Below are 27400 nucleotides of genomic sequence, written 5' to 3' on the forward strand. Positions count from 1 at the left end.
TTTTTACGCTGATCAAGAATATATATACTTTATAGGGTCGGAAATGGATATTTCGATGTGTTGCAAACGGAATGACAAAATGAATATACCCCCATCCTTCGGTGGTGGGTATAAAAATTTAAACAGATATTACTCACTGATATGGGAAGAGTATTCCAGCCGTTCGTTAATGGTATTTTAATGGACAATGTTGCAATTGTGCTGTCTAAACACATAGAACATACCTCATACCCTCTTTCAATGTTATCTACACCCATGTCCGATTTTATTATAACATTAATATGAACTTTTCTAACTTCTTAGTACTGAAGCAGGAAAACCACGTTATGTTGGAGGGTGTAGAAATTTCTCAATTTTTTTATTTTTTACGCCACTAGGAATACCTGTTGTTTAACTACCAGATGATTTGATGACACAAAGTATAGAAAAGTTTGTTATTAATTATGTACTTCATAAAATAATAAAATTGGCAATATTGATAAACCAGAGTGAGAGGGGGAGGGGAAGAGAATTGCACATATGGTAGGTAATAGACTCGACAATAAAAAAAGCTACTCTTGTTCTGTTTAAAGAAGACATTTTTTTTTTTGAAAACTTTTAAATAATGGCCAAGAGCAAACTGAAATTATTTGGGATTATAAGCTCAAAAGGACATATAATGGTACATAAAACTAAACCTCTAGAAAACGTGTGCCCCACACGTAGATGGGATACATTTTAGCTAAAGGACATCACAAATTGAAGCATGACGACGCGTAGTTCGACGTCATCAATATCTTCCCACACACACACACACTCAACTATCTGTATGTGCAGTAAAAAAGTACTTGAATTGGGCTAACACACACACCCAGAGCACTTAGGGTCCTTTTTATGGGTGGTTGGGTTTGTTCAAAAAAAAAAAAAAAAAAACACCTTCTTCATAATCATTGCTCTCTTCCTCAATTTAAAGCAACATGTTGACAATTTTCTTTGATGACACGAACTGTGTCGTTCTATTCCCCACATGACATCGTCTATGCTCGTGAAAATTAAACGACCAATAAGAAGTTTGCATTTCATCTTTAAGGATTCGTAAATGAATAAAAGCGGATGTCCTCTCATTGAAAGTCATCAGAAGAGTTTTGCTATTCAACGACGATTATAGTTAACGGAAATTTATATTTGTGTTGACACATTCGCACTATTTGCCAAAAGAACATACAAATTTCAACTTTTCTACACAACCAAACGGAATTTTAAACAACAACAGAGGTAAGTTTTGGGAAATTCTAATATAAAAAAATCATTGTTAGAGAAGTGAGTTCTAAAAAAATATTTTTGTTAAAATAAATAAAAAAAAAAAATTAAAAAAAAAATTGAAATTAAATTTGTAAATAATTCTGCTATAATAATTTAATAAAACTTAATATCACATTTACGAAAAAAATTGTACAAAATTAAAGAAGCCTTTCTTGATATTATGACATTTGGCTTTAATTCAAAGCTAATTTTGGTGATTGTGCAAAAAAAAAATATTTTACAAAAATCAAACACCAGCATAACTGAAAAATTTAACTAAAATTAAAAAAAAAAAAATTATAATTTTTCAACAAAAAAAAAAACCTTTTTAAAAAGCTTAACATTTTGAACAAACAATAAATTCTTTATCTTTTTATCAAATTTCATCAAAATTGCTTATCATATTTCTGTAAAATCTGAAATTGTCTATGAAATTCGAATTTGAAAAAAATGTTTTCAAAAATATTCTTACAATAATATCTAAAAAGATGTATGCCAAAGATTTTGTACATAAGTTTTGACAAAAGACTTGAAATTATAACAAAACGATTTCGATATCCAACACAAGATCAAGTACCATAGACAAAGGAAATCTGCAAAACTGTAAACTTGCCCATGAACATTCCATTAAGGAACTAGGACAAACTTCCCACAAATCAATGAGTGCTGTCCGATTCAATTTTAAGCTCAATGATAAGGGACCTCCTTTTTATAGCCGAGTCCGAACGGCGTGCCGCAGAACGACACTTCTTTGGGAAGAAGGTTTTACATGGCAAAGTACCTCACAAATGTCGACAGCATTAGTAGGGGATAATCAATGCTGAAAATTTTTTTCTGATATTCCTGTCAGGATTCGAACCCAGGCGTTCAGCGTCATAGGCGGACATGGTAACCTATGCGCTACGGTGGCCTCCCAAAGGAGGACAAAGGAAATCTATAGACTCATTACATTATTTTCAAACCCGTAAGGACGGGCAAAAGTCGGGCGGTGCCGACTGTATAATACCCTATACCTACCCAATCAGTACAATGTGAGAGCTATATCCAATTTTGAACCAATTTTAATGGACCTCGACAGATGTTTTCAGATGGGTTATCACATTTCGAGCATATATGTTCAAATCGAAATACCTACAGTTGACAAATGACAACATTATTGCAAATAGCACAAAATCTCACGAAAATATATATGGGAGCTATATCTAACTCTGAACCGATTTCGGGCAAACTTCTCAGATATTGTAAAAGTCGTCGAGGAAAGCGTTGTTCGAAATTGTGGCAAGATTGGTAAATAAATGCGTCTGCAGTGGCTCCTGGAGTGAAAATCGAGCGATATACATATATGACAGCTATATCTAAATCTGGGCCGATATCTATGAAATTCACCAATAATGTCGAGAGTCATAAGAAAATCCTTTCTGCCAAATTTCGAGAGAATCCTTTAACAAATAAGTATTTTATTGAAATATTTCTCAATATCGGACGAACATATATATGGGAGCTATATCTAAATCTGTACCGATTTCAACCAAACTTCTCATATATTGTGGTAGTCACTGAGGAGAGTGTTGTACAAATTTTCGGCAAGATTGGTGAATAAATGCGCTTGTTGTGACTCTAGAAGTTAAAATCGGGCGATATATATATGTGAGAGCTACATCTAAATCTGAACCGATTTCTATGAAATTCACTAGTAACTTTAAGAGTCAAGATAAAATCTTTCTTGCAAAATTTCGAAAAAATCGGCTAACAAATGACCATTTTATTGCATTATTACTGCAAATCAGACGAACTAGGCCGAAAGACATGCCTGAAAACTGTGACCTGTAGTTTGTACACAAATTAACATGGACTGACGGACAGACAGTCAGATATAGCTAAATCGAAAGAAGGTGATTCTAAGATGATCGGTATACTTATCAATGGGTCTATCTCTCTTCCTTCTGGGTGTTACAAACAAATGCACTAAGTTATAATACACTGTACCACAGTAGTGGTGGAGGGTATAAAAAGCTCTAACAGATGGAAGAAATGTCAAATTCTCAATCGTTTATATGTGAATGCGCAAGGATCCGGGGCGACATGGCGTGGAGAACTTTTGAGTTATTTTATTAACATTTTGAGTTTAAAAATCTATACCTTTCCTTTGTCTATGATACTTAGTGTTCTAGGACAGCAAACCATAGACAATGGAAAGGTATAGACTTCAAAACTCAAAATGTTTGGTAAAATAATTTAAAAGTTCTTTGTTCCATGTTGCCCGGGATCCAAGCGCACTCACATATGAACGACTGAGAATTTCACACTTCTGCCATCTGTTAAAGGTTTTTATTACCTACACCACTACTGTGGTACAGGTTATTATACCTTAGTGCATTTTTGATTGTAACACCCAGAAAGAAGAGAGATAGACCCATTGATAAGTATACCGATCGACTTAGAATCAGAAATTGTTTGTGTTTCGACAAAGAAAAGAGTTCGACGGATTTCACAATAATTAAATAGGCATTTTCGCTGTGAATGAAGTCCGTACTAGGCTTTAGGGCGAAGATCATTAAATTTCACAATTTTTGTTTGTTTCTCTATCGAGACGAGCTCAATGATCGGAGATTTTCTTTGCAAATGGAAAAGGAAACGATTTGGCCCTGATCGATCAGAGGTCTTATTTTACTTCACTTTAATTGGCTATGACAAAACATTTATCCCATTAGCGTACCAAGCGCCTCGATGTTCTGCGCTCCTTCTTCAATCTCTGACACCAAGTTTTGAGATGTATTTCATCACATGATCTTTCCTTCAGACTTTTGGTCGTCCCGGTTTACGTGTACCACTGTGATTGCCCTCAAAAGACGTCTTCGCTTAAGCCTCTTTATTTATTACGACAACGTGGCGTAGCCAACGTAACTGTTGTATTTTCGTAAACTTTGGCCCGCAAAGTATTAGCAATTTTTTCCAAGTTCTTTCTCCATAGTCCCTTGAAGGTTGAAGAAGTGGAGGGTGGTCAGACAGAGAAGCCCCAGATACTTGGCACCTTATATTATTATCAGATTCGTACTATACTTCCAAGGCCATTCCTTACTGCCCCGGTCAACCTGCTGTGGGTTTTGGGGTTTCTTTTTTGGAGGAAAGTCAGCATTCCAGTAAATGGCTGCCAAGTTTAGATTTCATATTGTACTCAAACTTACAAACACCATTCATTAGAGTCTTATATTATCCTGATCGATCTAAACCAAACTACCCTCAAATGGATAGGGGGGAAGTTTTTTAGGGCGGGGCACTCCACAGAAGATCTGACCCCTAATTTAAGTATGATATTCGTATACTACTGCCCATTAACATTCATTTTAACCCCATATTATTCCGATTGGCCCACTTTTCAGTTTGGGCGGTATTGCTCGGGGTAAGGGGGAGGGACTGCCCCCTTTCAATATCAAATAAATAAAAGCGCCTTAAGTTCCTATAATCGTATATACCCTCTACCATTGATACCATCTGACAAGTTCTGTGAATAATTTTTGGTAATATCGCCCTATAGTAGCTTAAGAAGCCAAATCTGAAGATGGGTTTATATGGGAGCTATGACAGTGACGGACCGATTTGGATCATACTTAGTACGATCACTTGTATAACAAAACATCCCGTGCAAAATTTTAGCCAAATCGGATAATAATTGCCCCCACTTATGGCTTAAGAAGTATAATTCGGAGGTCGGTGTATACCAAAGCTATATACGATGATGAACCTATTTGAACCATACATGGCAAGCTTATTGAACATAGTTATAACAAAACATCAGGTGCAAAATTTCAGCCAAATCCGATAATAATTGCCATCTAGAAGCTCAAGATGTATATACGTGATATCGGTATATATGGGAGCTGCATTAAATCATTCTTCTGCTCTCCCAGGATTCGAATCCAGGCGTACAGCCATTTTAAGTGGACAAGCATTTATATCTACGGTGGCACTAATAGGAAGTATTTGTGGAAAATTTCAAATGCTTAGCTTTACTCCTTCGAAATGTAGCGGAAGCACGCTTTACTTTGTTGGGTTTCAGATAAATATTTTAATGTCTTATAAACGGAGTGACGAAATTAGTATATATTGGGTTGCCCAAAAAGTAATTGCGGATTTTTCATATAGTCAGCGTTGTCAAATTTTTTCACAGCTTGTGACTCTGTAATTGCATTCTTTCTTCTGTCAGTTATCAGCTGTTACTTTTAGCTTGCTTTAGAAAAAAAGTCTGAAAAATGTATATTTGATTAAAGTTTATTCTAAGTTTTATTAAAAATGCATTTACTTTCTTTTAAAAAATCCGCAATTACTTTTTGGGCAACCCAATACCTTCAGGGTATTGTAACCTAATGCACTTGAAAGGAAGATATACCCCGTTGGTTGGTATTAGTTCAAACATTTCTAGAAATGTTCACGTAACGTATACGTAACTGCTATACATCCTTTTTAAATAAGTTTCACATACGCCCCAATGAACCTTTAATAACGTGATTCATACGCACCAAGGGTATTTAACTATTAAATGTTTGTAAATTCCGTACCATGCTATTGTATATAAATTTCGGTCCTAACAATGAAAATGCCAGCTTTTACATCAACATTGGTTTTATTGCTTCTTAAAGTATCCTCCAGCATGATTTATAGACTTTTGCATGCGCTCAAACCAATTTTCGAAGCAAATTTTCCACTCCGATTGAGACACCTCGAAAATATGGTTATTGATCGCTTTAACATCGTCTTCTGGCGACAAAAATCATTGGACAAGCATTTTTATCTAAATGTACGGGAATAAAAAGAAGTCATTCGGTGCCAAGTCAGAGCTCTACGGCGGTTTATCCATCAATTAGACGCAAAGTGGGCCAAACGCCGAAAAATTTAAGTCCACAACTTTTTACCTATTGATCTGAGCGGTAAAAAATGTTCTAGACATTTGTAGAGGAGGACATAGGCTTTCAGAGAAATTGCGTTGACGTATGGCGGATTGCCCATCAATTTGACACACAGTGGGCCAAATGCCGAAAAATTGGAAATAAGTCAACAATTTTTTACCTGCTGTTTTGAACGGTAAAAAAAATGTTCTAGACATTTTCAGAGGAGGACATAGGCTTTCAGAAAAATTGCGTTGGCGTTGTTGGTCTATATTTTTAATACAGGCTGAGATACCGGATATCAAAGTTGACCACTTACCACTTCTCCAACCTTCAAGGGCCATAACTTTTGATGTACTCAGCCGATGATTAAATTTAAGACTCGGGAGAAAAAACTTGACGAGATCAAAAAACATGAATAATTTAAAATGCCATCGTGTACCATTAACGAGGTATGAATTTTTTAATTTCAAAATATCAAAACATTGCCTTGTTTTTTTTTCAGTGTTTTCTTAAAATTTTGAAAATGACCATTATTACAAAAAGGCCGTTGGGAATTCAATAAAAATATTACTTCATTATCTGCTTTTGAAATGATTTGATTTGAGATTCATATTGTCCAAACCGTCAAAACCTTTCCGCTTGGTGAAATTTTGGGGGCGGCACGGATCTATTGGGTTGCCCAAAAAGTAATTGCGGATTTTTCATATAGTCGGCGTTGACAATTTTTTTCACAGCTTGTGACTCTGTAATTGCATTCTTTCTTCTGTCAGTTATCAGCTGTAACTTTTAGCGCACTTTAGAAAAAAAGTGTAAAAAAAGTATATTTGATTAAAGTTCATTCTAAGTTTTATTAAAAATGCATTTACTTTCTTTTAAAAAATCCGCAATTACTTTTTGGGCAACTCAATAGCATTAGATTATGAATGCCGGACATAAATGCTGGTGACATAAATGACCCTAAATCGTTTAAGCCCGCTTTAGCCTGCCCTTAACGTCATTCAACACAATCTACTACCAATCCCCTCCAGTGTTACCACTCTAGAAAATTATTTTCTACAAAATTTAAAAAAAATCCCAACCAAACTCGACTAAACGTTCTACAAGCCAAAAATGGTGTATATGTTCTTATACCCACCACTGAAGAGTTGGCCATGTTGCATTCCATTTGGAACACATCACATTATACATTTTCAAGGCTACAAAGTACTAGATCGTCGTTATTCACATAGGATCTAGACATGTCCGTCTGTTAAAATCACTTTACAGCCTTCAGTTGATCTAGAAATGTCCGTCTGCTAAAATCACTCTACAGCCTTAAGTTCAAATATAGGCGACATCTTGATATAGCACGCTTTATACCGATCTTCCGATAAGAAATCTTAAGTTCATAAAGTTGTATTTTCCCCCGATTTCAATGAGCAACTGTGCCGAGTTTGGATAAAGCTTTCCACCGATTCAAGTGTTTGAGCGTTGAAATGCGCTTTTACTTCCCATTTTCGCTGTTACAGTGAAATGCATGTAACCTTCAACTTTTGAGTATAGACCAGATTTGACCATAATTGTATGCAGCTGCCACATATCCCTGTTTTTCCATTGAAGGCATTGAACGCACAAAAGTCGAATTTTCGAAGTTTGGAAGTTATTCCCTAACACTCGTACCAGCAGTCAAGATCAATATCGGCGCCCCGGTTGCCGAGTTGGTAGCGTGCTTTACTTACCAGAGCAGGGGTCATGGGTTCGATTCCCGCCAGAAGCCTTGGTCTGTCGCTACTGTGGTATCACAATGGACTTTTGCAAATTTTGCCCATGAACATTCCACTAAGGAACAGGGGCAAACTTCTCACATATCAATGAGTGCAGTCCGATTCAAGTTTAAGCTCAATGATAAAGGGGTTCCCTTTTATAGCCGAGTCCGAAATGCGTGCCGCAGTGTGACACCTCTTTGGAGAGAAGTTTTACATGGCTTAGAACCTCACAAATGTTGCCAGCATTAGGACATACTAACCTCTGCGCTACGGTGGCCTCCATCACAATGGACTTAAAATTGTCTATGTGAGTCTGCAAAGGACTGCCACTCTTGCCTAACCTAACCTAACCTACGGTCAATATCTGAACTTACGCCCTTTTTCTTGCAATTTTCAGCAATGAGACCCTTTGTAACCCCCTTCGGCCCTCGCTATCCTTGGCTTAAATCTGCATTGTTAACGAATCCACAGAAACGACACGAAGTGAATTAATTTCAAGTCATCCCCGTCGATTTTTTTGATAATTAACTTGGTATTTATATGTTGGAAAAACCTACCACAAAATTGAGGTCGGCCTACCAGCCTACTTAATATTGGGTTGCCCCAAAAGTAATTGCGGATTTTTTAAAAGAAAGTAAATGCATTTTTAATAAAACTTAGAATGAACTTTAATCAAATATACTTTTTTTACACTTTTTTTCTAAAGCAAGCAAAAAGTAACAGCTGATAACTGACAGAAGAAAGAATGCAATTACAGAGTCACAAGCTGTGAAAAAATTTTTCAACGCCGACTATATGAAAAATCCGCAATTACTTTTTGGGCAACCCAATATAATAAAAACCTACCAATTTTGGTAGGAACCTACCAATAATGGCAACACTGTTCCCCTCAACTACTGTAAAATTGCAAATTTTGCCCATGAACATTCCACTAAGGAACAGGGGAAACTTCTCACATATCAATGAGTGCAGTTCGATTCAATGATATGGGACCTCCTTTTTATAGCTGAGTCCGAATGGTGTATCGCAGTCCGAATGGATGTATCGCACACCTCTTTAGGGAGAAGTTTCTACATGGCTTCTATGCATGGCATTGTATCTCACAAATGTCACCAGCATTCGGAGGGGAAAACCACCGTTGAGAATTTTGTTCTGATGGCCTCGCCAGGATTCGAACCCAGGGGTTGAATGTCATCTGCGCTAGGAAGCCTCCTACACCACTACTATAAAAAGTCTGCTTTGTCCATACTTTCATACTTTTTACTTAAGTTTATTAAATTTTGCATATTCTCTGCACATCTCTGCCATAAACTATAGCAAAGCCAAAGTACGGAGGCATGATAATTGCAGTAATTATCATCAATCTGCTCTATTGACACTTTTGCTTCCTTTTCCTTTGGGCCATCTTAATTAAGCCTGCATAAAACAACCACATCACGTTGTAAACACATGAACGAATTGCAGATAATATCATGCCCAAGTTGTGTTTGACCTTAGCCAGAGGTGAGCATGTATGGGGAGCGGCCATAACATTTTGTTTCGTTTTTTTTTTTCCTTTTTTTTGGGTGCTCACCTGCATGGGGAGATAATTGAGGCATTTCAAATTTCAAATGGAAATGATATACGAACTGTGATATATTTCTTTGTGTTTTGAATGCATTTGCATGGGATTTTAAATTCTAACCGCAATGATTAGGTAATTTGGCAGACCATCCGATACTAGGGTATGTGTGGCAAAGTGGCTTAATCTAATATGCGGCTTGCTTCCTGGTGTTTGTTATAGATTTTAGACTATGGGCTGAAATATCATGACACGCGAACCTTAATTATAAATGTGATTAATTGCCTACAATATGTTTTCATTTGGCCTGCCATTAAAGGAAGATGATGATGATGATGGAAACGAATGAAGCATAGACAGACAGGTAAGGTAATGTCGTCAAGCATTCATACATTCACACTTCAATATCAACAGGTTTGTTTTTTTTTCATTTGTTCACTGTGGAATGTAGAGAAGTAAAAGGATGCTAGACAGAATAAGGGACTCATGACACATTGCCATCAGATTGTTAAACAGCAAATGACACTCACACACACATGAAAGATGTGTTCTTGTGAAACTTGGCAGAGAAAAGTATAGAATGCACTAATACTCCTTGCTCACACACACACACACACATTCCGTCAATCAATGTTAATCAGCCTTAAAGTCCTTTTTATCAACGATTTTGTGCTTACTTAACACACATAATAGATAAAAATGTCGACAATATGTTGCAATAAGTGGTGGCAGGACTTTGTGCATACCTTCAAGCATTTCGTTTCGCTTACCTCTAGTCCTCCCTCTTCTGTTGTAGTAGTAGATATGGCCAAAGCTACAGCCAGGATTGTGATTTATAAGGATCAGAGTAAATTGTTCAGAATGCCTAAGGTGTGAATAAAGATTACAATGGTGACACTGTCAAGGTAATGTAGAGTAATTGTACTTGATGCTTAAGCATTATTACACAATACATTCGTAAATACTTGCAAGGAGAGTGTGCACATTATTACCTTGCTTATAGAAGGATATTACGTTATTGCCATTTGACATTTTTACCAATGGAATTTTTGCAATGAATTTCATTTAAAGGATTTCAAAGAAAAAAACTAACAAAATCTCATATTGAGTCCAAAAAGCGGATTATGGAAAAATATTGGGTTGCCCAAAAAGTAATTGCGGATTTTTCATATAGTCGGCATTGACAAATTTTTTCACAGCTTGTGACACTGTAATTGCATTCTTTCTTCTGTCAGTTATCAGCTGTTACTTTTAGCTTGCTTTAGAAAAAAAGTGTAAAAAAAGTATATTTGATTAAAGTTCATTCTAAGTTTTATTAAAAATGCATTTACTTTCTTTTAAAAAATCCGCAATTACTTTTTGGGCAACCCAATATTATTGACAATATTCAAAAAAATTCTATGAAGCCTTCAAAAAGGTTTATTTGACAGTTCTATAATGGAAATCGTAGGCCACCGCAGCGCGGAGGTTAGCAAGTCTGCCTATGACGCTGAAAACCTAGGTTCAAATGCTGGCGAGAACATCGAAAACGTTTTCAACGGTGATTGCAAATGCCAATTTGCCCATGAACATTCCATTTAGGAAAATGGGCAAACTTTTCACATATCAATGAGTACTGTTCGTTTCAAGTTTTTAAGCTCAATGATAAGGGACCTCCTTCGTATAGCCGAATCCGAACGGCGTGCCGCAGTGCGACACCTCTTTGGGGAGAAATTTTTACATGCCATAGTACCTTACAAATGTCGCCAGCATTAGGAGGGGATAACCATCGCTTAAAATTTTTTTCTGATATTCTCGCCAGGATTTGAACCCAGGCGTTCAGCGTCATAGGCGGACATGCTAACCTCTGTGCTACGATAGCCTTTCAATGGTTATTCCCCCCCTCTAACGCCATTTGTGAGATACTATACTATTTGGTATGGCAGCCATGTAGGAACTTCTCCTGAAAGAGGTGTCGCACTGCGGCTCGCCGTTCGGACTCGGCTATAAAAAGAAACTCATTGATATGTGAAAAGTTTGCCCCTGTTCCTTTATGTAATGTTCATGGGCAAAATTTGCATTTGCATAAAGGAAATCTTTCGAATAAACCTATTAGACCTGACCTATAATAACCTGATATAGTCTGAACGGCGGGCCGCAATGCGACAGCTCTTTGGGGGGAAGTTTTTACATAGCTTCTATGCATGGCATAGTACCTCACAAATATCGCCAGCATTCGGAAAAATTTTCTGATGTTCTCGCCAGGATTCGAACCCAAGCGTTTAGCGTCATAGGCGGACATGCCAACCTCTGCGCTACGTTGGCCTCCATTGCGCCTATAGAGGGCGCAATTTACATCCGATTAGGCAAACATTTTGATAGGGCTAGATCGACTTACAAAGTCGAGACTATTAAAAATATATATACTTTATGGGGTCGCAGATCAATATTTCTAGGTGCTACAAACAGAATGACTAGATTAGTATACCACCCTTCCTACAGTGTTAGATATAACAAGTAAAAGTGTGCTAAGTTCGGCCAGGCCGAATCTTATGTAACCTGCACCATGGATCGCATTTACCGAGTTCTTTTCCCGCTCTATCTTTTTAGGCAAACAAAGGATAATGGATAAGAATTGCTATTGGAGGTATATCAAATTATAGTCCCATTCGGACCATAATTGAACTGAATGTTGGAGACCATAGTAAAAGTGATTGTGTAAAATGTTTATATTTTAAAGATTTGCAACCTTTGGGGGCCCAAGAAGTAAAATCGGGAGATCAGTTTATATGGAAGCTGTCAGACTATAGACCGAAACAGTCCATATATGACACGTATGTTGAAGGTCATGGGAGAAGCCTTTGTACAAAATTTCAGCCAAATCGGATAAAAATTGCGCCCTCTAGAGACTTAAGAAGTAAAGGGTGATTTTTCAGCTATTATCTTTTTGGCAATACTAATTTAAACAGCTGACGCACGTTTCCTGTTTTGTTTCTTTGTCAAACATCTTTAGATTGGTCTGTAACTTAGTCATGAATCATCTTACAAACGAACAATGCTTGCAAATTATTGAATTTCATTATCAAAATGCGTGCTCGGTTAAGAAAATTCATCGCACGCTTCTTCCACTGACCGATGAAGCTCACATTTGTCTCAATGGGTACGTAAATAAGCAAAATTGTCGATTTTGGATTGAGGATCAGCCTAAAGCATTGCAAGAGCTACCAATGCATTCAGAAAAAGTCACAGTATGGTGTGGTTTATAGGCTGGTGGCATCATTGGACCGTACTTTTTCAAAGATGAGGCGAATCGTAACATAACTGTGAATGGTGAGCGCTACCGTGAGATGATATGCACCTTTTTTTGTCCAAAGAGCTTGTCTAGCATGACACGTGGTTTCAACAAGACTATGCCACATGCCACACAGCACGCGTAACAATGGACTTTTTAAGAGGCGATTTCGGTGAACATTATATTTCACGTTCAGGACCAGTCAATTGGTCACCTAGATGGTGCAATTTAACGACTTTAGATTATTTTTTTCTGGAGCTATGTTAAAGCTCACGTCTCTACAGACAAGCGCGCTTCAATTGACGCATGGGAAGACAACATTGAAGCATCTATTGGTGAGATACCGGCCGAAATGTTGGAAAAAGTATGCCATAAATTGAACTAAGCGGATGGATCATTTGAGGCGCCATCATGGTCAACATTTTTATGAACTACCGTCTATATAATTTATAAACATTAAATTATATGGACGATACTATCGATTCATATTTTTTTTTTTTTTGAAAAACTTTGCTATAGCTCTTAAAAAATCACTTTTTATAATCGGGAGATCGGTTTAAAAGGAAGCTATATCAAGTTATGAACCATACTTGGCATAGTTGTTGCGAGACAAAATAAAACCCTTTAGGCAAAATTTCAGCCAAATCGAATAAGAATTGCGCTCTCCAGAAGTCAAGACCTAGATCGGTTTATATGACAGCTATATCAAAACATGGACCGATATGGACCATTTACAATTTCAACCGACCTATACTTATAGAAAGTATGTATGTAAAATTTCAAGCGCCTATCTTTACTCTTTCGAAAGTTAGCATGCTTCTTATAGGCAGACGGACGGACAGACAGACGGGCGAACACGACTAGGTCGACTTAAAATATCATGACGATCAAGAATATATATGATTTATGGGGTCTTAGACGAATATTTCCCGGTATGGGCCATTTACAATCCCAACCGTCCTATACTAATAGGAAGTATTTGTGCATAATTTCAAGTGCCTGGCTTTACTCCTTCGAAAGTTAGCGTGCTTTCGACAGGCAGATGGACGGACGGACGGCCGAACATGGCTAAGTCGACTTAAAATAGCATGACGATCAAAAATATATATTCTTAATGGGGTCTTAGACGAATATTTCCCGATATGACCCATTTACAATCCCAACCGGCCTATACTAATAGGAAATATTTATGCATAATTTCAAGCGCCTAGCTTTACTCAATTGAAAGTTAACGTGTTTTTGACAGGCAGACGGACGGACATGGATGAATCGACTTAAAATGTTATAACGATCAAGAAGATATATACTTTATGGGGTCTTAGACGAATATTTCCCGATATGACCCATTTACAATCCCAACCGGCCTATACTAATAGGAAGTATTTATTCATAATTTCAAGCGCATAGCTTTATTCCTTCGAAAGTTAGCGGGATTTCGACAGACAGATGGACAAACATGGATGGATCGACTTAAAATGTTATGACGATCAAGAATATATATACTTTATGGGGTTTTAGACGAATATTTCCCGATATGGCTCATTTACAATCCCAACCGGCCTATACTAATAGGAAGTATATGTACATAATTTCAAGCACCTAGCTTTACTCCTTCGAAAGTTAGCGGGATTTCGACAGACAAATGGACGGACATGGATGGATCGACTTAAAATGTTATGACGATCAAGAATATATATATACTTTATGGGGTCTTAGACGAATATTTCCCGATATGGCCCATTTACAATCCTAACCGGCCTATACTAATAGGAAGTATTTGTGCATAATTTCCAGCGCATAGCTTTACTTATTCGAAAGTAAGCGTGCTTTCGACAGGCAGACGGACGGACATGGCTATATGGACTTAAAATTTTATGACGACAAGGACGTTATGTGACCCTAGACGAATCTTTCCAGTTATTACAAACGGAATGAGGGAATTGGTATACTCCCATCCTATGGTGAAGGGTTTAAAAGGATATCCTTTATCATCGAATAGAATAGCGCTCATTGATATGTGAAAAGTTTGCCTCCTGTTCGATCGAACTTTCGAATTTCTAGCAACATATTTTGAAATATCTCCCTTCACTTGATCTTTACCTCAATATTTCGGTGTTTACTGTTTGCATAAACCATCGATTTAGATTTCTTTATGGCAGCAGCTTTATCTTCCATTTGTTTCACTGCAACTTAATCAATGTAGTCGTTCTATTTGAAAACCTTTCACTACTGCATGTATAAATATTTTAAGTTGTTTAAAAGGCAACTATTTCTTACATTGTAACACTACGTTTTTTTATTCTGTAAGGAATGTCTATACAAGTGTTTTTACTACAAATGACTTTGTGTAAGTGAGAAGTTTGGAAACAATGCAACGAAAGCAACACGTACAACACGGTTTAGTTTTCATTTGTTCCAATTCCCTTTGGGGGAAAAGAGGGAAAATGAAAAATGGGTTATGCATTTTGATATCTTGCTGGTAATTTCCATGGCAACTCCCTATTGTTAAAGAGATATAAAAATTGCAAATCAAAACCAAACACAAAAGGACAGACTATTACAAGGTGATTGAAGACCAAAAAATTAGTTTGAAAGTGGATTAATGGTGAGGTAATTTAAGAAAATACTTAGTCAATTTATTTAAAGGCCAAGTAGAACTCAAAACAAGCTGAATGAAGAAGAATTGAACCGAACCCTGATGATTGGAGCAAATTTGTCTAATGCTTGAAAAAAAATTCCAGTATGCAATTTTTATACCCTACACCACCACTGTGGTACAGTGTATTATAAGTTTGCATTTGCAACGCTAAGAAGGAGAAGAGCTAGACCCATCGATAAGTATACCGATCGGCTTAGAATCACTTCCTGATTAGATTTAGCTATGTCCGTCTGTCTGTCTATCCATGTATTCTTGTAATCAAGGTACAGGTTGCACTTGTTGTCCGATTTTCAAAAAATTTTGCATAATGGTGAGGTTTGGATTAATGGTGAGGTAATTTAAGAAAATACTTAGTAAATTTATTTAAAGGCCAAGTAAAACTCAAAACAAGCTGAATGAAGAAGAATTGAACCGAACCCTGATGATTGGAGCAAATTTCTCTAATGCTTAAAAAAAATTCCAGTATGAAATTTTTATACCCTACACCACCACTGTGGTACAGGGCATTATAAGTTAGACCCATCGATAAGTATACCGATCGGCTTAGAATCACTTCCTGATTAGATTTAGCTATGTCCTTCTGTCTGTCTGTCCATGTATTATTGTAATCAAGCTACAGGTCGCACTTGTTGTCCGATTTCCACAACATTTAGCATAAATCTCTTTTTTGGTCCAAGAACCTCTATTGACGAACGCTATTGATTTTGAAAGAAGCCACAATTTTGCTCCGATCCTTACAAAATTTGGCACAAAGTATTTTTTTTTGACGTCCCAATATATGTGCAATATTTCATTAGATTCGGATCAGATTTAGATATAGCTGTCATATATATCTTTCATCCGATTTGACCTATTAAGGCTGTAGAAGCCACAATTTTGGTCCGATATTTACCAAATTTGGTATGAAGTGGTTTTGTGTAATAACAGACATTCTATCTGTAACAAATTACACTTCTTCCGCACTATACATGATTTTGTTCATCTGTTGGAAGTTGTATTGATGGCTTCGAACGCTAAGACAACGACAATGGCTCTCGCTGTTGTCTTAGCGTTCGAAGCCATCAATACAACTTCCAACAGATGAACAAAATCATGTGTAGTGCGGAAGAAGTGTAATTTGTTACAGATAGAATGTCTGTTATTACACAAAAATATTGGGTTGCCCAAAAAGTAATTGCGGATTTTTTAAAAGAAAGTAAATGCATTTTTAATAAAACTTAGAATGAACTTTAATCAAATATACTTTTTTACACTTTTTTTCTAAAGCAAGCTAAAAGTTACAGCTGATAACTGACAGAAGAAAGAATGCAATTACAGAGTCACAAGCTGTGAAAAAATTTGTCAACGCCGACTATATGAAAAATCCGCAATTACTTTTTGGGCAACCCAATACATGCATTGGTAAAAGTACAGCTAATAAGCAGGGTTGTCGAGCTTGCATAAAATGCTAATTATATCATATATGCATTTTCGCTATTAATACGATTCAAATATTACATACCAACGCAAGGCCCTTGAAGCCATCACACCTAATATGGTTGAAAAGTCTTCTAACCAAAGACGAAACGCGTCCCATAGTGGTTGGTGTGTGTTGCTATCTTTGGCTTTCCTTTGCATCTGCGATCATTCAGCTCGTCTGGAAAGAGAAACAAACAAAAATTTCATCAGATTCGGAACAGATTTAGATATAGCTTCCATATACATCTATCAGCTGATATGGCTTTTAAGGCTGTAGAAACTGCAATTTTGGTCCGATCTTTACAAACTTTTGCAAGAGCTGTTTTATTTAGCGCTCCAATACGATTGCAAAATGTCATTAAAATCGGGTCAGATTTAGATATAGCTTCCATATATATATTATTCAGCCAATATGGCATTTTAAGACTGTAAAAGCCACAGTTTTGGTCCAATCTTTACACAATTTTGCATGATGTGTTTTATTTATGTTTTCATGAAAATTGGTTCAAATTGAGATATGGGTTCCATCCCTCTCATCCCATATGGCCTGCTAAGGCTGTAGTCGCCACAATTTTGGTTTGATCTTTATAAAATTTAGAGTGAGATGTTTAACGTCCTAGCACGTGTGCTAAATTTGAGATATGGGTTTCATATATATATATCTCTCATCACATACGGAGCGCACCGTAGCGCAGAGGTTAGCAAGTCCGCCTACGACGGACATAACATAAAAAATCTTCAGTGGTGGTTTTCCCCTCCTAATGCTGACAACATTTGTGAGGTATTATGCCATGTAAAACTTCTCTCCAAAGAGTTGTCGCACTGCGGCACGCCGTTCGGACTCGGCTATAAAAGGAAGGCCCCTTATCATTGAGCTTAAACTTGAATCGGACTGCACTCATTGATATGTGAGAAGTTTGCCCCTGTTCCTTAGTGGAATGTTCCTTGGCAAAATTTGCAATTTGCTTATATCTCTCATCCTGTTAAGGCTGTAGTCGCCACAATTTTGGTTTGAACTTTATAAAATTTAGCGTGAGGTGTTTAACGTCCTAGCTCGTGTGCTAAATTTCATTAAAGTTGGTCAAGATTTAGATAAATATCCGATACATCTTTCATCCGATATGGCCCTTAAAGTCTCTAGTAGCGACCTTTTAAGTCCCATCTAAAAGAATTTTGCCTTTTCTCACTGGTTATTTAGAAAACAGTTCTATCTAGAAGTACGTTCACATTGGCCACTAAATCCACATTTTAATACATTTTTGATATTTTGCCCTTTCCTCATAACACCTATTTCACATATAACTACCAGAAACAATTGACATTGAGTATCGTCATTCAAAATAATGAGATTCAGCTTTCCTTATTTTTTCTGTAAGTTTATTACGTCTTTTTCTACTGCTACATGCTATGTCACGAATTTTCTTTTTTTTACGCTTGGGGGAATACTAACGTCGTCATTCCGTTTGCAACTCCTCGAAAAATTGGTCTAAGACCATATAAAGTATACACAGTTGCACAGAAAAGTCTACATACGCTACTCAAAAAACATGTTTTTTACAAAATAAAAATTTTTTAGGAAAGTTTTTATTGCCAAATGTTTTTTGTTGCTAAAATTGTTCAGGATGGTTCCCAGTATTATAATTAGTTAAAATTTTTAGAATGTCACCTTATCGATTTACTTACTTATAATTTTTTGTTGCTGGTGTCATGACTAAAGAACCACATGACAGCAGGAGCCGATGGGTTGCCCGCTGAACTATTTAAGACCGGAGGCGATATGCTAATAAGGAGGCGACACGCGCATACCCGTGATTGGAGAAATAAGTCTCCTCCCCATCACATACAAGACACTGGCGAGCGTACTGTATGAAATAATAAAACCTAAAGTCAATGAGATAATTGGGCCCTATCATTGCAGTTTTTGACTTGGTAAATTCACCAAAGACCAGATATGAAATTGCAAATTTTGCCCATTAACATCCACATTAATCCACTAAGGAACAGGGGCAAACTTCTCACATATCAATGAGTGCAGTCCGATTCAAGTTATAAATTCAATGATAAGGGGCCTCCTTTTTATAGCCAAGTCCGAACGGTGTGCCGCAGTGCGACACCTCTTTGGAGGGAAGTTTTACATGGCATTGTACCTCACAAATGTTGCCAGCATTAGGAGGGGAAAAGCACCGCTGAAAATTTTTTTCTGATGGTCTCGCCAGGATACGAACCCAGGCTTTCAGCGTCATAGGCGGACATGCTAACCTCTGCGCTACGGTTGCCTCCAACCAGACCAGATATTCACACTGCACCAAATCCTAGAAAAGACCCGAAAACGACAGGCCATCTTCGTTGACTACAAAGCCACTTTCGACAACCCTATACATTGAAAGCTATTTCAAGCCATGTCTGAGTTTGGTATTCCCACCAAAATAATAAGACTCTGCAGGATGACGCTTGCTGATGATACACGTTACTTAGTTAGACTAGGAAAGAGTCTATCTGAACCATTCAATACCAAACGTGGTTTCAGACAAGGAGACTATTCATCGTGTGATCTCTTTATTATACTGCTGAAGAAGATTATACGAGATGCAGATGCAAATAGATATGGCACACACTCACCTATTCCGACCAAATCGATACTATGGGTCGGTCAGCGGAAGAAGCAATTGCAGCCTTTGAAAATATCGAAAGAGAATCAACGAAAGTGGATCTGGGGATAATACAAAGTGGTGGATATCAATTCGCACAAAGCCCTGTCAACCCGAGCAGATGCAGAAAGTTGGGAACCATACCTGTGATATAGTCAACAACTTTTTCTGCTTCGACATCACCGTAGCCGAAACGAATAACACCAGTTTTGAAACAAACCGAAGGATAATGTTGACAAAAAGATGATAGTTTGGATTAAGCAAGCAGTTTAGAAACAAGGCCACCTCTCGACAGACGAAAATTACACCATACAAGACACTGATGCTACACGTGTTGTAAAATAGGTCCAAGATATGGAAACGAAAGCAGACGAGGCATTACTTAGAGTGTTTGAGGGGAACGTGTGATAGTACGTACAGATGATAGTTTGGATTAAGCAAGCAGTTTAGAAACAAGGCCACCTCTCGACAGACGAAAATTACACCATACAAGACACTGATGCTACACGTGTTGTAAAATAGGTCCAAGATATGGGAACGAAAGCAGACGAGGCATTACTTAGAGTGTTTGAGGGAAAGATTTTTCTTAAAATTTATGAACCAGTTTGCATTGATGGAGAATATCGCCATCTTATGAACCACGAAAATTATGACGAAGTTAAAGTACAACGATTGTGTTGGCTAGATTATGTTGCCAGAATTAATGAAGAAGCTCCAGCGAAGAATTTTTTTTTTAAAGTGATCAAAAATTCTTATGGAAAGATCAAGTAATGAAGTATCGAAAATTCGTGTCAGAGATTGGAAAAGGAGCGCGAAAGTTCGAGGCTCTTCGAAAGATATTCTAAGTTCGGCTTATGGCACAAATGTTCTGTCACAGCCAATTAAAGTAAAAATAAGCAAAAGCCTGCTAAATTTGGCCGGGCCAAATCTTATATAACCTGACAAATCACATTTACAATCCTAAACGACCTACACTTACAAGAAGTATTTGTGCAAAATTCTAAGAGCGTCGCTTTGTTCCTTGGAAAGTTAGAGTGTTTTCAACAGACAGACGGATGGGCATGACTAAATCGCCTTAGATTATCAAGACGGTTTAGAATATATAGGGTTTTTCAATAAGAGCGCTACAACAGTTATTTTTTTAACAAAAGAAAAACGGTTGTGGATATCGTTGAAATTCTTTATTTATGTGATAGTACGTACTATCGTTGCCATTATGTATGGAACTCGATTTCTTTTTCATGGCCACCACGGGCACGATTGCAGAAGTCCAGACGTTGAATCCAATTTTCGACGGGTTTCAAGCATAAATCGGCCGATACTGCTGCGATTTCGCGTTGGGTATTCGTACGAAGTTCATTAATCGTCGCTGGCTTATTGGCATTGATTTTTACATACGCTGTGTGGCTTATTGCGCCGTTCTGTTTGAACCACATGTCCTCCAAGTCCATATCATCCAATTGTGCCCTAAAATATTCTGTTATCATTGAACGGTACCGATTCCTAATCACAGTAACGTGCCAGCCTTGAACATCACGGAAGAAGTACGGCCCAATGACGCCGCCGGCCCATTAACCTTACCAAACCGTAATTTTTTCGGAATGCAATGATGACTCATGGAGTACGTGTGGATTGCTATCTGACCACAACGCATATTTTGCTTATTGACGAAGCCATTTAGCCTGAAATAAGTAAGCACCACTTAAGTTGATTTTTTCCATGAAAATGATGAGGCCACTGACTCTGAATTTCGGTAGTAAATTTTACTAATGTCGTTGTTCCATTATGAAATGGCAAACCTTGCGAAAGGGAAATGGCAAAGCAGCGGCAAAAAATATGGCGTTGTTTGCTGTTCCCATCGGTCTATTATTGTAACATAGCTGAAAAAACCCGTGTATATACATTGTTAGGTATCAGATCACTATTTCGAAGTGTTACAAGCGAAATGACGAAATTAGTATACTCCCATCCTATGGTGGAGGATATAATAAACTAATTTTTCGATTTGAGATCTTGAACACCTACATGAAGTTATTCTAGCAAAATATTTAAAAATCGTTGTGAATTTTTCATTATGACCTCCAATTATCTCTCTACCTGTAAGGAGAAACCTTGTAAACAACGCGATGGTGTAGGGTATACAAGATTCGGCCCAGTCTAACTTTACTTGCGTTCACTTGCTTTTTTAATGGAACTTGTTCGTTGTACAGATTTAATAGATTATATAACAGGAAAGATGATCTGTCGTCAACCGATTGAAGGTGAGAAATTGAATCCCAGTTGAAAGTTAACAGGCGGTATTCCAACAAATCGAGATTAAGTCGCGGTATGAAAAATTTGGTATGAATAAAAGTGTCAATAGATCAATATACTTAATCAGTTTTCATAACACTGGAGCCGATATTTGCTTTTTGATATTTGCCTGTTTATAAAAGACCTAGCTGTAAAATAAGAAAGGGAGGAATAATAGGGAGGAAAAATAGTTAAATTGCAACACCTCCTACATGCCCTCTTCTTCTTCAGATATGTAGGGGCTCAAATCGTTTAATATAACCTAATAAAGCTCCCACATAAACCAATTTGACTGATTATCCTTTGGAGGCCCTTATTTCTCATTTGATTCGAATAAAATTTTGGACGAGAACTTCTGTTATTATTTCGCACTTTTATGTGTAATATGGTCTAAGCGAGGCCATATCGAATAAAATCGTCCTGAGACTATCAACGATGTTCCAGTTTTCGAATCTGCAAAAAAAATGTTTTGCTTATATTTGCTAAATCCTCTACTTTAATGTTTTGAAATCACTTAAGTTTCCCCTTATTATACGAGTATAGGGATTTGATTAGAGTATGCATTCAAACCTCGACATTTTCAAGAAATAAGGCTAAGAAAATCTTTCAGTTTGTTTTTTCGAAAATCGAAACAGGAGTATCACATAAGATTCCCTCCGGCCAAACCTAGCCTGCTTTTTCTTATTCATTTTAAGCATAAGCGCCATTTTTTTTTAATTTGTTTTTCATTTTATCTCACTTCTAAATCTTGTTGTTTCTTTGCAGTAAAATGTCAAACCAAATCGTTGCCATCCTTGTCTGCTCCCTCGTCTTCGTCAGCGTTTTGACCACATGCTATGCCTCCACAGTGGCACCTTTGTGCCAACCTGGCATTATCGAAGAGATGCCACCACACATCAAGAAAGTCTGCATGGCTTTGGAGAACTCCGACCAATTGACATCGGCCCTTAAAACCTACATCAACAATGAGGCAGCAAGTAAGTTCAATACCAAATCAAAACATATGTAGAAAGTTGTTGGACAAAATTAAAAAACAATAGCCATATAATAAATCTATGAACCTCTTTCTAATATGATGGTCACAATACAACTGACCTCCCTACAGTATTATCAGTTTAGACGCGAAAGATAAATAATTATTGTAAAAAATTGAAGTTCATATCAGCATACAGTGTTTGCTAATAACAGCAAATTTTTTCCATCCCACACAAAACGTTTACGAAAAATTAAAGATTTTTTTCCCGATCGAAGGATTTTAATAATAATGTCGAAGCAAGAGGGAGGCTCAATAAGTCGACATGCGAAGTCGGTTTGTATAGCAGCTATATTAATTTATGAACCGATTAAGACCATACATGGCAAAGTTGTTGGAAATCAATACAAAATACCTGGTGAAAATTTCAGCCCAGGCAGATAAGAATTGCGCCTCTAGCGGACGAAATATCAGAAATCGGTTTGCATGGCAGCTATATCAGGTTGTGAACAGATATGGACTATTCTTGGCATGACGCCCTCTAGAGGCTCAATAAATAAGATCCGAGATGGGTTTGTATAAATAAATTAAGATCCGAGATCGGTTTGTATGGCACCTACGTATATTAGGTTATGAACAGATTTAGACCATACTTGGCACAGTTGTTGGAAATCAAAACAAAAGACCTTGTGCAAAACTTCAGCCAAGTCGGATAAGAATTGCGCCCTCTAGAGGTTCAATAAGTCAAGATCCGCGAACGGTTTATATGGTAGCTATATTAGATTACGGGCCGATTTGGACCATTCTTGGCATAGTTATTGGAAGTTAGAACAGAACACCATTTACAAATCGGATTAGATTTGCGCCTTCTAGAGGCTAAAGTAGTCCAGATCCGAGATCGGTTTATAAGGCATCTATATCAGGTAATGAACCGATTCAGACCATACAGTTATTGGAAGTCAAAACAAAACACCTCATGGAAGATGTCACCCAAATCGAATAAGAATTGCTCCCTCTAGAGCCACAGGAAGTCAAAATCCGAGATCGATTTATATGGCAGCCATTTCAGGTTATGAACTAGAATGAACCATTCTAGGCGCAGTAGTTCAAAGTCAGAACACCTCTTGAAAAAATTAAGCCAAATAAGATAAGAATTGCGCCCTTTAGAGGCTCAAGATGTCAAAATCCCAGATCGGTTTATATGGCAGCTATATCAAAACATGCGCCGATATGGCCCATTTTCAATCCCAACCGATTTATACTAATAAAGAACTTTTTTTAAATTGGCTTTGACAGAACATTTGTTCCACTAGCCGAAGCGCCTCGATCTTCTTCACTCATTCTAAAAACTCTGACACCAAGTTTCGTGGTGTCTCCCATCACTTGATCTTTCCATCGGGCTTGTGGTCTTCCCGGTTTGCGTGTACCACCGTGTTTGCCTTCAAAAGACTTCTTTACTGGAGCTTCTTCATCCATTCGTCGTCATTCAGCTCGTGGTTCATACGTCGCTTATATTCTCCATTGATATATTTTAAGAAGAATTTTTTCTCTCAAATACTCCAAGCAGGAGCCGAGGTAGATACAGTTGCCGACTATCTCAAAGTTTTTCTTATTCTCCATTTTCTTTATTTGCTCGGCTGTACAAGGCGTTTTGGGAGTTGAAACCATCCATTTCGTCTTACTCCATTTCACAGACTCTCTTTCAATTTTTTCAAAGCCTGCAGTTACTACTTCCGTTGACTGACCTATGACGTCGATGTCGTCGGCATAGGCGAGTAGCATGTGTTCTCTTGTGATTAGTGTGCCATATCTATTCACATCTGCATCTCGTATACTCTTCTCCAGCAGGATATTAAAGAGATGACACGATAGGCTGTCTCCTTGTCTGAAACCTCGCTTGGTATTAAATGGTTCCGACAGTTTGTTTCCTATTCTTACTGAGGAACGTGTATCAGTAAGTGTCATCCTTATTCATTTTGCAGGGATACCAAACTCAGATATGGCTTGCAATACCTTCGAACGTGAAGGGGTATCGAAAGCGGCTTTGTAGTCAACAAAGAGATGGTAGGTGTTGATTTGTCCTTCTCGGGTCTTTTCCAGGATTTTGCACAGTGTGAATATCTGGTCTTGGGTGGATTTACCAGGTCTAAATCCGCATTGATAGGGCCCAATTATCTCATTGACTTTAGGTTTTCGTCTTTCACACAGTACGCTCGGGAGTATCTTGTATGCGATGGTGAGGAGACTTATTCCTCTGTAGTTGGCACATTCCGTCTTGTCTCCTTTCTTTTGTACGGAACATATTATGCTAAGGTTCTAATCATCAGTTATGCGTTCTCCTAGCCAGATTGCGAAGACAAGCTGATGCATACGCCTTATCAGCGCGTCGCCTCCGATCTTAAATAGTTCAGTGGATAACCCGTCGGCTCCTGCTGCCTTTTTGTTCTTCAGTCAGTTCAGTCGAAGGTAAACATTCTATACCATCATCATTGGTTGTGCAGTATCCGCTTTACCGCCAACGTCGGACACTAGCAGTTGGGTAAAATGTTCTTTCCATATCTCAGCATGCCATCTGTGTCAGTTACCAGGTTTCCTTCTTTGTCTCTGTAGGAGGATGTGCCTGCATAAAAGCCATCGGTTTAATTCTTTGGTCGAATTTCCGGACTTCATTTTGACTCCTGTACATCTCAATTCGCTCAAACTCACGTCTGTTACCTTTTTCCATTTTTCCATTTCTTTTTTCCCGATACCTCTCCTTCATCTGGCGCGCTGCTACTAATTGCAGGATTGCTCTATATGCCTCATTCTTGGCTTCAGTAGCATCTCGACACTCTTGGTCGTACCATGGGTTTCTTGAGGGAGGCTTCCGGTATCCAAGAACGATTTTCGCGACATTTTCCATGGAGTGGGCAATGGTTTATCACTGCGCCATTATATCATCGGGACAAGGAGTGTTTTCATCAAGCAGTTGGGTCAGTCGAGAGGAGTATGCCGCTGCCATCTATTGTGTTTGCAGCTGATAGAGAGCATTCGTGCAAAATTAAAAGCGCCTAGCTTTACCCCTTCGAATGTTTGTGTGCTTTCGACAGACAGACAGACGGACGGGCATGACTTAATCGACTCAGATGTCAAGAGGATCAAGATTATACATATACTTCGATGGGTCTCAGAACAGTATTCCGAAGTGTTACAAATGGAAAGAAGAAATTAGTATACCCCCATACTATGGCGGAGGATATAGTAAAAATACTTTCACAAAAGGAAATTTTTCCTTAAAAAATTTGGGCATTCTTAATTTTAGTTCTTAAACTTTGGTTAAAAAAGTGTGGATTTTTATTCGCTCAATCTCCATACTAAACTCAAAGAAGGAAAAATAATGTTAAGGAAAACTATAATAGCAAGAATATGTGCATATTAATAACTTAAAACTTTTGTGTTTTCCTTCTCTTTTCCTAGCTTTAGTTTCAAAATCTGAAGATTTTACCAACAACTTGGGCAAGCGTACCGATGTGGATCATGTTTTCTTGCGTTTTGGCAAAAGGCGTTAAATTCTTTGCATTGATGGCCTAGGAAAAAAAACCCACATGGAATATGCTTCAACGACTTCATACCTGGACTACATGAATCATGATGCGAACTGGACCACCACATAAAATAAAACCAACAAGCGCCCTCTTCTACTACAACAAAATCTTTACAAAAATTAAATTATTTAATTTTCTTTCAAAATTGTATTCAATGTCTCAACTACTATGTATACTAAAACTTCCCTCAAAAAAACCCCAATTTAGCATTGTAAGACTAACAAAAATTAAGCAAACCAACAAATAGGAAAAAAATTAAAGTTGATCTCTTTGTAATATTACATTTACACCATTTCCCATGTAACAATAATCAGTATTGAAAAATAAAAACAAAAACAAAAAACTTGCACACATCTCTCTTAAGAGTTTAGCGGATGCCTAGCACAACCAAATTCCGCATTGCACGTCTTCTTAAAAAAACATAAAAACAATTAAATCTTAAATGTGTATATAGAAAAAATAAAATGTCTCTTTTTTTAATAAAAACTAAATCACAATACTTCTTAATTTCCAAAGAACCTAAGTACATACAAATATATTCATACGTAATTAATGTACTTAACAATGGGGCTAAGCGGTATAGACTGCATGCGTTTGATTTTTCTATTGTTTCCAACTTGTCTTTTGGTTTATTTTGACAACGTTTTGGATTTTTGTAGTGCATAAGTCATACCAATTGTAGTGTATCAATTCCAAATGATCAATTTCAGAATAAAAGCATTTTAAATAATAAAAATAAAATAAATCATACCATATTCCTCTCAAATTATTTATTGATGTTATTTGATCGATTCTTGCTTTAACCCTTAAGCCTAGTACTGACTTCGATTGTGCGGAAAATGTTGCTAAAGATCAATTAAATTTTATGAAATCTCACAATATTTACAACGGTGTTGCTAATTTATTTAATTGTAATTAAACTTTTTTATTTGGCGTGTAAAGCGTTGTTTTGGTAGAAAACAGTTTTATGTTGGCATCATTGTTATCATATGACTGTCAGCCTAGCTAAAAACAAATTTTTCTACAAACTGGTAGTTTTAAG

At 37.3% G+C, this 27400-nt stretch overlaps 2 protein-coding genes across 4 annotated transcripts in view; one reads left to right on the forward strand and one right to left on the reverse strand.

The window, feature by feature from the left end:
* LOC106089947 (protein AF-9) overlaps nucleotides 1-18157 on the reverse strand; it is a 67490-nt gene extending 49333 nt beyond the window's left edge. The window contains exons 1-3 of one of the 2 annotated variants that reach the window (XM_013255952.2): nucleotides 18049-18157; nucleotides 16905-17039; nucleotides 10244-10338 (exon numbers count right to left, since the gene is read on the reverse strand). The gene's annotated coding sequence lies outside the window, so the exon portion shown is untranslated. The remainder of the gene's footprint in view (nucleotides 1-10243; nucleotides 10339-16904; nucleotides 17040-18048) is intronic. The other variant, XM_059361740.1, reaches the window with a different exon arrangement.
* LOC106089950 (dromyosuppressin) lies at nucleotides 1114-26849 on the forward strand. Of its 2 annotated transcripts, none has more exons than XM_013255957.2 (3): nucleotides 1114-1254; nucleotides 22567-22778; nucleotides 26231-26849. In XM_013255957.2, the coding sequence occupies exons 2-3, from the start codon at nucleotides 22571-22573 to the stop codon at nucleotides 26320-26322; spliced, it is 300 nt and encodes a 99-aa protein (XP_013111411.2). In that variant the 5' UTR covers nucleotides 1114-1254; nucleotides 22567-22570; the 3' UTR covers nucleotides 26323-26849. The 2 variants fall into 2 exon arrangements, with proteins under 2 accessions (XP_013111411.2, XP_013111412.2); XM_013255958.2 differs by lacking the exon at nucleotides 1114-1254 and adding an exon at nucleotides 21750-21835.
* Nucleotides 26850-27400: the final 551 nt, after the last annotated feature.

This window comes from Stomoxys calcitrans, chromosome 2 (assembly GCF_963082655.1).
Source record: "Stomoxys calcitrans chromosome 2, idStoCalc2.1, whole genome shotgun sequence".
Taxonomy (NCBI): domain Eukaryota; kingdom Metazoa; phylum Arthropoda; class Insecta; order Diptera; family Muscidae; genus Stomoxys; species Stomoxys calcitrans.

Bases quoted from the DNA above. Each gene is read 5' to 3' on its own strand.
- LOC106089950 (XM_013255957.2), top strand. From the start codon at position 22,571: ATGTCAAACCAAATCGTTGCCATCCTTGTCTGCTCCCTCGTCTTCGTC. The intron at 22,779-26,230 runs GTAAGTTCAATA...CTCTTTTCCTAG, and splicing joins CATCAACAATGAGGCAGCAA to CTTTAGTTTCAAAATCTGAA.